The 12,779-nt window shown below is 34.1% G+C and overlaps 1 protein-coding gene across 1 annotated transcript; it reads right to left on the reverse strand.

The window, feature by feature from the left end:
- Positions 1–6,671: 6,671 nt before the first annotated feature.
- On the reverse strand, positions 6,672–11,950 carry LOC127076409 (probable sugar phosphate/phosphate translocator At1g06470). The gene is made up of 12 exons (XM_051018057.1): positions 11,773–11,950; positions 10,888–11,567; positions 10,629–10,798; positions 10,047–10,132; positions 9,860–9,909; positions 8,400–8,467; positions 8,049–8,149; positions 7,840–7,852; positions 7,511–7,695; positions 7,357–7,443; positions 7,161–7,255; positions 6,672–7,039 (listed from the first exon to the last, which is right to left on the reverse strand). The coding sequence occupies exons 2-12, from the start codon at positions 11,439–11,441 to the stop codon at positions 6,922–6,924; spliced, it is 1,527 nt and encodes a 508-aa protein (XP_050874014.1). The 5' UTR covers positions 11,442–11,567; positions 11,773–11,950; the 3' UTR covers positions 6,672–6,921.
- Between the last annotated feature and the right edge of the window lie 829 nt (positions 11,951–12,779).

The raw sequence follows: 12,779 nt of genomic DNA on the forward strand, positions 1-12,779 counted from the left end.
CAACCATTAATTAAATCTAAAAGATAAACGTTTAAAAAAAATCAAACAACTAAATAACGATTAAATTAAATTGATAAAAATATGAAAGTAAAATAAATAGCAAGAAATTATAAAATTTTAAATGAAATAATAAGCATAAAAATAAAAAAATGGAGATATGCTACTCCCAAGTATCAAACCCATCCCACTAAAGAAAGTGAAACTGCTCTCTCTCCACTAGGCCACTTATGGTCATTTGTCATTTTAACAACAACTTAAATTTATGAGCAAGGATAGCTAAAGATAAAAACTAATCAAAGCGAGGTGGTCTGTTGAACTAACTAAAGCCACACAAAAAAGTTGAGAGAATCCCAAGGGGTAACCCTAGTCGCCTGGCTGTTGGGTGGGAATAACAACACATTAACACCAGCAGAGACAAAGGTCAATGAAAAGTTGCATGGAAAAAACTAAAGGTCATTAAATTTTTAAAGAGCTTTTAAATGCTCTTAAAATAAATAAAAAGAGAAAAAGAAAGTGGGAACATGAAACAGATCCACAAGTTTCGTTTGTCTTCCTCACGAAGACAGACGCCAATCTCTCGACCTCACTCATCCATTCGACCCCTTCTCTCTAAATCAAAACCGTAACTTTAAAGAAATTAACAAAAAAAGCTCACCTTTGTCACTCATTCTTCACCTCTCTCCGCTTCGTCAATCGCCGGTGGAAGATCACCAGCTTTTTTGCTACAGTAGCCGTCGAAAATTTGGGGTTTTTGATCGTGGTCATCACTCTCTCTCTTTTTCTCATAGGGTTTTTTCCATCCAATTTTTCTAGGTTTTCGTCGCCGCTCCTCAAAAACTCCCCCCTTTTCTACAGCATCCGCCCCTTTTTATACCCAATCCGTTAGGGTTTTCAGGTTGGCTTATGGAGATTGAAACATGTATCTCTGCGAAACCCTTTTGGTGTGCTCAGTTTGGATTGCCCTATTTGATGTTAAATTCGGAAACGGTAATACAAACCGTGTACTTTCTTCCTCTACTTTGTCTCAATCCCTTTTGGGTTATTTGCAAAGCTTCGATTATGAACACGGGTTGAGTGAATTGCAGCATGGTCTCATTATGCAGGTTGTGGTTTGGGCATTGTGATGGACGATGCAGAATGTGCAAGTAGATTCCTTCGTGGTTCATGTTCTTGTGAGGTGATCATGATTTGTAATTGCATATCATTTTGGCATCTATTTTATTTCAGGTATATGAACTGTTAGATCTGAACTTGTGCACATTATTCCTGGTAGGCAAGGTATTTTGTAGTGTAAATTGTTTCACATTGTCTTGCTGCAAGTTGGATCAAAGTTCATGAATTGCCTCCACTCCAAAACTTAATTTGTTGTTGGATCTTATTTGGTGCATGCTTGTGTTCTGATGCATTGGAATGTTGCTCATGGTGAACCTTTGGCCTTTTGTATTGCACCAGGTTTGAGTCATGATAGCATAGTCATGTTGTTGTGCAGGATGGTTGCTTGCTCGATATTTTTGCATTGCAGGTTTTGAAATATTATTGTTGAACTGTCGTGGCAGGTCTGATGTATGAACTGAAGTGAATCCGTGATATGGCTTTGTTATATGGTTTTTCTACTGGTTCTGCTTCATTATAACAGGCGCATGACTTGGTCCTTGCAGGGTTTGTTGCATGTTGCATAACATGTAACACGATTGCTTGTAAATGGTATGTCACAAGATCATGTTGGATGAATGGTTCGATGAACACTTATGCTAGAGCGGTAATAGGTTTCTAAGTTCATTGTGAATTAACTTGTTTGAACATGTGACTTGCTTATGCTTGAACCTCATGGCAATGTGCTAATGCCTGGTCGTGACTTGGTTGGTTTTGTAGGTTTGGCGGACATGACCTTGAACATGGGCAATGTTGCCTGCAAATGAAGAAACGCGGTAAAAGTAAACCAACATGACTCTTGGATGATGAACCAAGGAAAGCTGGATGGGATTTATGCGAAACATGGTTATATATTGGTTGTGATTTTGGATGAAATTTGGGAATTGGTTGAAATGTGTTGAAGTTAGTTGTAGGTTGAAGGTTCTGTTAGGAGGAGAAAAAAATTAAAAAAATAATTAAAAACATATTAAAAAAAAGCAAAAAAAATTAAAAAAAAAAAAGAATAGGAGTAGGCGCCACTCCTAGTGGCGACTTGCCCTCCTATTAAAGGGTAGGCGCCATCTAGGGTGGCGCCCATGTGTAATTTAGGGCAAAAAAGTGCCCATTTTTGTATTTTTTTTTTAAATTATGGTTATTTTTGAACCAACCCTTCCCCTAGATAAGACAAGTGCAACCTAACCTGTACCAATGCATACTAACATATCCACCTAGCCTGCAAGATTCTCACGCATGTCTATCCATCAAAGTCATATCCACCTGGCCTGCAAGATTCTCACGCATGCCTAGATACACGAATTCAATTGTGATGCATGCGTTAGACGTGTCACATTTTTGCATGCAACACATCCACCAAGCCTTCCCCTAGACAAGACAAATGCAACCTAACCTGTACCAATGCATGCTAACCTATCCACCTAGCCTGCAAGATTCTCACGCATGTCTATCCATCAAAGTCATATTCACCTAGCCTGCAAGATTCTCACGCATGCCTATCCACCTCCACCTAGCCTGCAAGATTCTCATCCAACTTTGCATGCGTTACACGTGTCAAATTTTTGCATGTGTTATACGTGTCCAATTTTTTTACATATTCATACTATTTGAATACGGTTATAAATGGCAGGTCATTCTTGAAACATTTCATCATCCACTAACACTTTTTTTCAGAGAACACTGGCGAACTTTTCATCAACAAACCGACGTTCTACATTGCAATCATGTCTCTTCTTACCATGGGCCAAGAACACAGAGGCACTAGGGCGAACATTGCCTCATTCGTAAGTTTTTCTTGAACATTGCCTCTTTCGTATGTTTATAATTTATTTTTTAAAACTCCAATCTAATGATTGTTTATATTATTTGTTTTTAAAGGATCCCAAGAAATTTCGTCAACGTTCACACCCTATGGCTTATCCAGACCCATGGTGTGTACCTTACATAGAGCGTGCGGGGTTCGGTCATGTTATGCATGTGGTAAATGCCACAATTGGTGTGAAATTTATTCTTGTTTTGTGTGAACGTTGGAGACCAGAGACACACACTTTTCACCTATCAACTGGTGAATGTACCGTCACACTAGAGGACGTGTACATGCTTTTGGGTCTTCGAATAGATGGTAAGCCTGTGACTGGAAATGTTCAACAGCCCAACGAACTATGTGTTCAAATATTGGCCGTAGATCTAGTCGAGGGTGAGGGATCTGCGAAAGCAATGGGCTAGGGTATTATACTATCGAGCCTCCAATTCTACCACGGCGCTATAATTTTGACTGAGGATTCGTCCGAACAAGAAAAAATAATAAAAACAAGGTTTTACATTATGTTATTATTTGGGAACTTGTTATTTCCCGAAGGCACGAGAAATAGCATAAACTTTATATACTTGAGTTTACTCGAGGACATAGATAGAATAAGCACGTATAGTTGGGGTTCTGTTGTATTGGCTTTCCTATATAGCTCTTTGTGTAAAAAATGTACAAAATGACCACTGTACATTTTCTGGATGTGCTTTTTTGCTCCAAACATGGGGGTGGTGGAGATTGCCGAGGCTAGCCCCCGAAAATCCTAACATCTACTCCTTTCCCTACGCAACTAGGTAAATTTATGATGTTATTTCATTTTGTATATTTATTCTATAAATATTTGTAAATAATATTATTTATCTTTTTTTGTTTAGGTTCATTGCAACTGGACTAGATTACAGTCTTACCCCAAAAAATAAAATAATATTCTATCGTCAACTCTTGGATCGTCTCCGAGCACAAGATGTATTACCACTAAATCATTCATCTTCTAACTAATTTATTAATATCAAGCATTCTCAATAAATAACATATTTATTTTTTTCTTTGCAGTTTATTTGGAGACCATATTTGGGATTGGAACATCAACCCAACCCCGAAGATGCAGCTGTTTGGACAGCAAAAACGGCTATCATGCAGTTCACCACTGTGGAGATGCACCAAAGTGACCGTGTCAAACTGCAATTCGGAATGCATCAAGAAATCCCAGGCCCCCAATATCTTTGGAACCTTGGCATCTTAAAAAAGTCAGCCACCAGTGGTATGTCCAAAATTGGAAGGCATTTGCAAAGGAGTCCCGTAAAATGTGGAAAGAGCGTGCCCACTATGTTCTACAATTTTCGGTGGCGCCCAACGAAATGAAGCCGACAAGGGAATATGTGGATTGATATAGAGCAAATACAAATCCAAAAATGATTGTGTCTGACCCGTTCTATTTGGACGATCCCCGAATGCAACAACCATATTTCCAACAACAACAACCACCACAATATTCCCAACAACAACAACAACCACAATATTACCAACAACAACAACCACCACCGTATTACCATCAACAACCACCACCACCGTATTACCAACAACAACCACCACAACACATGTCCACCCCCAACCAAATCAACACTACATACCACAAACTAAACCCCCATATCATGAAGATTACCAACACCAACCTCAACATTCCCCCCACCATCAACAGTCCCAACACTTCCATCACGACGATGTCCCGGGCTCTTTCATTCTTCCACTTAGCCGCGACATAGGTATACAAGAGGATTACCAACAAGACTACTACACACCACAACAGATATTGTTCTTTAGCCAACCTAATTCAACCCTTAACTACCAAAGGCCACATTTCGAGGGCGCACCCAACATGAGTCAGTTTGTCCCACCGAGACAAAGCTTTGAGGGCGCAGAGGGCACTCGCCTTTCCTACAGCATTGAAGGGACTTCGACCCAACCACAACGGCAAAGGGCAAGGGGACGCGTTAGGACTAGGGGTGGGAATAGGGAAGCACCACCACCACGTGAGCCGTCTAGACAAGTAGTTAGACCTCCCCCGTGCGGACCGTACCAGGGACCGCATAATATGTAAAAAATCCCAAATTAATAATGTATTTTAATTAAACTTTATAATATTTGTTTTGTGTATTATTTTAATATAAATATATTGTATTTATTAATATAAATTAATATATATTTATATATATATCTTGTGTATTTTATAAATATATACATAATATTATATATTTACATGTATATAAATTAATATATTTTAATAATTTATAAATATATTATTTAGTTATAATTATATATATAATTAATAGATATATATATATATATATATATAATATATATATATATATATATATATATATAAATTAATATATATATATATATATAATATATATATATATATATATATATATATATATTATATAATTAATTAAATATTATATATAAATTAATATATATATATATATATATATATATATATATATATAAATTTATATATATATATATATATATATATAATATATTATATATATATAATATATATATATATATATATATATATATATCTTGTAAATAATATCTCCTGTATGACTGGATTTAATAGGGCCTAGCGCATTCAGGCCATATATGACTGGATTTACAATGTCTTTAAATGGTCAAGAACAACCATATGACATGCCAACTTTGATGATGACAACTTTACATAATACGACCACAACATTTGCTGACCCAGTGGTGAATACGTCTTCGCATGTGTAAGGTCTAGATTTGTTGTTAATACTATGAGTCGAATCAATCCGCCCCCAGGGATGGAGTTTTCTACCCAACAAATACCCAATGTCACCACAAACTCTGTAGTAGTTTTAAGGCAGCAGATGGACGAAAGTAACCATGAGATGGTCCATATGTTTGCCCAACAAATATCCTACTATTAACCAAGTCAATCGAAATGAACCCCGAATGGACATGGCAAATAGGAGGTCGGAGTTGAAACCCTCAAGAACTCGGACGAGGTCATACGTCAGGTTCGATATGTTGGTATGGTAGGAGATAACAATTTGGATGACATTGTCGAAAGAATTATGACGCGAATTGGGGTGAACGTTGACCTTCATAGGCCAAATTACAGTTCCACATTGTCTGACTATATCTTGCAAACTGAATTGTCTAGGGGATTAAAAGTCTCAAAATTTACAAAATTTTAATTCCACATTGTCTGACTATATCTTGCAAACTGAATTGTCTAGGGGATTAAAAGTCTCAAAATTTACAAAATTTTCTAGAGATACTAGTAAATCGATTGTTGAACATGTGGCAAGATATCTTATAAGTATCATCACAATTAAGTTTAATCTAACTACTATTTAGACAATACCAAGATACTTTCGTAAGATGCATAAGATGCATGTTGAATTGTCATGATGCTGAAAGTTTTTTTTTTAATTTTTTCCTGAAGTACCGTCCAAAGATGATAAAGATGGACCTTCAATATATTATGTGAAAATCCATAATATTTTCTCTAAGATGGTTAGAGATTCAATCTCGTAAGAAAAAGATTAAAACTTAATAATTACTCTATTGGTAATTAGAGATGAGGAACACGAACAAAGAGTCGCCCTTTAGTTCATAGTTTCAATCATATCTTCAATCATATCGGCAAAAGTTACAATAGAATAACCATTATCAATTACTCTATTGGTAACAAATCAAAAATTGCACTTGGTATATTTTAATTTTGCCAAAAGAACAAAATTTAATACAATACTAGGAAGCAAAAATGAAGAAAATTTATTTATAAACAACCTAGTGTGATCTACAACATATATCTTCTCAACTCAAAAGAATGCCAAAATCTGTAATTAATTTTAAGTACTTATTCTGACATAATTGAAGAAACCACCGGCGTTGTGATGAGATGGCGACGATAATTTTGTGTCCTGTATTGATGTCTAAATTCCACCATCTTGTTCATCGATCTCCTCGAGAATAACATATTTGGCTGAAGAATCTTTTGTATGATGCTCTGCTTCATTGTCACCTGCATGACCCTTCTGAAGCTTCTGGTATCTGATATAAAATAAAACCGAAAACAAACAAAGTATCACTATTTCTGATGCGCGCATATGGCTCCGATAAACAAAAGCAACATTATAAAATAAATATGGTTTACTTAAAGTGAAATACTTACTTGTACAGATTAAACAAACTCACACCAATCATAATAGTGAATAAGCCAAATCCTTTCAACCAAGTAAATTGATCATGAAAGTATAAAACTGCGACCTAAAGACAAAAAGCATGAAACCAGAACATTAAGTTCAATATGGTCAGCAAGATAAATCTAACAAGATTTAATAAAATTAGAGAGACATATGAATTGATACCAATATGGTGACGGCCTCCTTAACAACCCCGGCTATTGTGACTGTGACGGCACTAGTTACAGACACCAAAATATATTCTGTTAGTACCTGCAAGAAGATAAAATAGGATTAAAGCAAGTCAAGTAAGAAGTAAGTAAATTTTATAGACTCGTACCATGAAAAAGGCGAGTGTTCCACCAAAGAACATCAGCAAGCAACTTCGACTTATATGATATGGAGTATCAAAGTACACATTTTCTTGGAATTCTTCCCATGGATCTAATGCCAGAGAAAGAAGTGCGGTTGCGACAGCCATTACTGGAGTTACATTGCTCATCAGGGTAAGTGGATTTCTCAGACCTGAAATCATTGGAAAAAGCATATAAATATATTGATAACTTATTTAAGTAAAACTGTTCAATGAATACTGAATATATATCATATAAATCTAATAACACCGATGTTCTAAATAAATTATTGCATGGGATTACGTGAGGTACTTACCATAGGATTCTTTCTTTTCAATTTGTTTTTCAGTTCACACATCAAGAGAACGAAAATCGTGTTCCAGCCCAAGAAAATGAAGCAAGAATGTTCAATTAGCAATTGCAGGAAAAAATAACAACGTAAATGTCTTCGGTGTGTATGCGTAGATAGACATCTATCGGTACAATATACAATAATTTACGAAAATGAAAAGGCATATATAATACCTGCAAAAGGATCTGAGTCATACACCACCGAAACCCGGACATAACAGCAGCAAGCATGACAAGTACAAATCCCCAAAATTCAAATTCTGTCTCTTTTGAAACTGCAGTACACCAAAATAAAATTTAAGTCTATTTTCATATATAGTTGAGGTTTTTTTTAAAAATTGAAAGAACAACATGATAGATGAGCATATAACATTTCGATCACACTTTTTTTTAGAAACATTTTATAGTTTCTTTAATTCTGTCTCGTGTTCCATGCTGGCTTAGATGTTTGGAATTCCTGAGTGCAAATCAATGTACATTGTAATGATAAATTACTATCGGTAACGTGAACAAAGATGTGAATACCTGTTAGTAATATGCCAATGGAGATGACTAAAATGATTCCTGATAGTTTAAAACTTGGTGTCTCCAACCTTCCAATTCAAACCAATGTTTATAATTTAATGATAGAAAACAGATAAAGATAAACACAACTAAAATTCATCCAGAGATATACACTTAAAAATGTGAATGTATGGTTATTCAAGAACCAATATCACAAAGCAACATGAAAAAGATAATACCAAGAAACAGAAATATCAATTAAAATAAGGCACTTTCACAATGGCAATTTTGTGGCATCAAGTGAAAGGGTGATGTAGAGTCAGATTATTATAGGATGTGTTATACTTCTTCTGTCCCTATATGTAAGACCAGTATTGTCGATGGTGGATGGCAGTCCGTGGCGGAAAGCCAAATCCCGCCATACCAGCCGGCTTTGTGGCGCTGTTATAGCAGATTATGGTGGAAAAACGCGCAATATCGGCCGATATTTACCATTGCGACGAGCCTAAAAACCGCCATGTATATCCGCCATAGCGGTCATGGCGCCGCAATTTGATAACACTGTGTAAGACCCATTTGTAAAATAAAAAAATCCCTTGTCATCAGGTTATTTTCAAATTACAAAATATAGTAATGACTGTTTCATAAAATACATCTAATTAAATGGAGCAAATTAAAATACATGTTAGAATACTTTTTCTTAATTCTTGTGCATTACCTTAATTGGTGGCCTTGCTGCATTATAGGGCACCAATTAAGAAAATAGGTAATGTTACATATAGGGGACGAGGTAGTATTAAGATATTATAGTTTGTAAGCAAAAGTGCACCAATTATGGCATTGTTTGGCATCTAATATTTGATATAGAATATTTGACATCATTGATGAAAATTGGGTATATATTTTAATTTTTAACATTAGAGAAACTTTATTGTTCATTTCAAAGGTTTTGTTGTAACCTGCAGTTTAGTATAAAGTCTTTGGAGCATTTGGTTAAAGTAGAATGTTTTCTTCTTTAAGAATGTTCCTTTACTCTTAGATCGCGTATAGCTTCTTGATTGGTTGCCTCAATGAAGTTTCCTATTCTGATATTAATAGCGACTAATTCAAGGTAGCCTTACTGTAATATATTCTCCCCTGGTTGCACTTTACCTACTTTCTCTCTTATTAAATTTTGTTTAATTTTAAAAAAAAAATTAACAGCGGCACGGTGATATTGGTAAAAAGCATTGCATTGTCTTACTTCTCAGCACAATTTGTTGGGCTGGGAGTCAATTGTGGTATACAACAGCAATCAGTGTACATAATTTAAGAATGCATTAGATTTTAATATCGATTGTTTTCTGAGTTATGCAAGACTTCAAAACATAAAATTTGTTTTCCTTAATGCATCAATTACTCGCATGAATTATCCTAGTGATAATGTCTCAAGAAATCGCATAATCAGAGTGATTACAAAAACAAGATGAAAGGAAACTCACCTGAAAACAAAAGCAAACAAGAGAAGAAAGATTGGTGCAGCAGATTTACACTGCAAAATAAATGAAAAGGTAAATACGGAGGGGAAAAACAGTCAGGTATGAGGGAACATGTAGAATCAAATTCTGATGTAACATTACATAAAGAAAACATTTCATTCTAAATGAAAATTGAAGGAATGCCACAAACCATTGTAGCAAATGTGACAGAGATGAAAACTAGAGATACATTGCTCAAGTTAACATCCATAGCTGTTCCAAGAGCAGTCGGGACAACTGTGAAAGGCAAAGTCCATCTGTGGCATTAGTTGATATAAAAGTTAATGTAATAAGTTGTGATAAAGTTGCATAAAAGTGCGCTTCAGGGAAGAAGATCAGTGAGCAAGAGAGAGGAACGACATAAAAACAACAGAAAATGGTACAACAACCAATCAACCTATGTATTGTTAGATCATTTTATGTCGCTAAATAAATTGAGTGAAAATGGTAATTCAGAACCACATAAGCATAAGAGCGAAAACCTACTATTTACATTAGAGTCTTAATAACCGAGTAAAAAAATTAGAACAATAAAGACTAATTCAGAACAGCTATCGCCACAAAAAATTACAAACTATATGCGGAATATTCTGCATCAATACCACTCAATAAGTAACAAATAATGAGAGAATATTACCTAAAATGTAATAGGGAGTTACAGTAACGTTGCCTACCTAATTACCGTGGTAAAGTCAATAGAGTTTGAACATAGAATAGCGAGAACGAAATTTACCTCGCAAAAAGTAATCCCTCCACGACATGACAACATTAGTCTCGAATTTATGAGCCCAAAACCATGTGATAAATTTCGATAAAACAGCTTGCATTGAAAAGTGGATAGTATTCATTAAAAAAGGAGCCGGGAACCTTCCCATATGATCTCCCAACAAACTTTTATTATACCTGTTTAAAACAGATAACAATAAGCGACAAAGCTTAAAGGGATTTGCATCACAAACAACACTAAAAAGGGGAGGAAAAAAGGAGCTTACAAGGTCAAAAATAAACTGAAAGTGTACCACACAAGTACGAAAAACAACGTCTTCAAGATATTTGCTACAGAGACAGTATTTTCAGAGCCTCTATCAAGCGATCCAACGCCACCTCCCAAAACATAGGAGTCACTGCCAACTGTTCCCCTTTCAGATCTCTCTTCAATTTCAAAAGGCACGTGTTTATCAGATCCATTACCTCTTCTATAAACAGAATCATCATCCATTGCACTAGCACCGTTTATCGGCACACTCCTTTCCTGCTGTAACTTATCAAAAGAGAATCTCTCTCTATCTAAAACTCTTTCTTTCACCTCATTCTTTTGAACAAAAGGTAACTCAAAAACAGTGTCTTCCTCATCACCTAATTGTCGATCCAAAACAACCCTTTCCTCACCACCACCATCAACAACATTATCATCATCACACCAACGCGAAAACGACAGCTCTCTACGAATGCTACGAATGCCAGATCCTAACCTTTCACTATCAAAATCTTCTACAATAATATCTTTAAAGTTACAAATCTCTGAATCTAATTCAATGTGTACCATCTCCTACTGTAAGAATTCATATCCATGTTCCATCCAACTTGTTCTTAACAAAATCTTCAATTGTCACAAACTCCAACAACAAAAATATTCACTTGGGTTGTATCTATAACACAGCTAGTATACAAACTGTTAAATTCATAAGAACCAATAATCAGTATATATATGATGACCCGTTTGAAGTAAAAACAGTTAGCACACAATAAACGTGATGAAACTCAATAAAAATACAATCTTTGAATATAAAAATGTAATCTTTGAATATAAAAATGCAATTTTTGGATTATTACATGATGAAATAATTGATGAAACGCGAAAGAAAGAAAAGATTAACCTGGGGATGGATGGAATGATTGAGAGAGAACGATGAAAAGAGAGATCTGAGCTGAGTGAGTCGGATCTGAAGCTTGGGGGTGGATTGAATTGAATTAGTCTGAAATAACCTTAATCTCACATAAAGTGCATTTTGTGTATCACCAACCTTTTCTTCATTAATATTTTTAAATTGTAATAATAATATGATAAAACATTTGGTTAATTAATATTAATAATTTGACTTAATAAATTATGCATTGGTTTTCTTAAAAAGTTAATTTTTTTTAATATGTATAATTTTTCAATTTAAGTATTTTTAAGTTTCTTACCATGTGTTTATTATGTCTATGACACTTAATAGTATTAATGTAAATCAAATTTTTTTTTATTCTCTCATCTTAGTTCCCCATTTTGTATCATTTATTTTATAATTTTTTAGATTTAATATTTTTGAATACTTCAAAAAAATTATTAAATATATTTCACTAATAATTATATATAATTTCTTTTTCCAAAATTTGTTTACATTAATATAAATTGTTAGATTTAATATTTATATCATTTATTTTATAATTTTTTAGATTTAACATTTAATGAGCATTTAATATTTTTGAGTACTTCAAAAAAATTATTAAATATATTTTACTATTAATTATATATTATTTCTTTTTCCAAAATTTGTTTACATTAATGTAAATTGTTAAATCAAATGTGAGAAAATGTGAGAAAAATACTTTTATTAGAAGAACAAAATGAAAGAAAAAGAAAAAATGAATGAAATATTTGAAGTCAGTTAGTCACGCATTTATATATTTATGACATCAATATTTGTTAGATGAAGTTTAAATAACTTATAATTAAAATTAATATTTTAAATAATAGAATAAAATATGATATTTTATTTGATCAAAATCGAAATCAAACCATCACCAATATCTCAAACGCATAAATATGTAATCGCACTCCCACAAAAATGAAATATGAGCAAAATCAATATGTTAACCGTTTATGTTTTATTTAATACTA

This window comes from Lathyrus oleraceus, chromosome 4 (assembly GCF_024323335.1).
Source record: "Lathyrus oleraceus cultivar Zhongwan6 chromosome 4, CAAS_Psat_ZW6_1.0, whole genome shotgun sequence".
In the NCBI taxonomy this organism is placed as follows: Eukaryota; Viridiplantae; Streptophyta; class Magnoliopsida; order Fabales; family Fabaceae; genus Lathyrus; species Lathyrus oleraceus.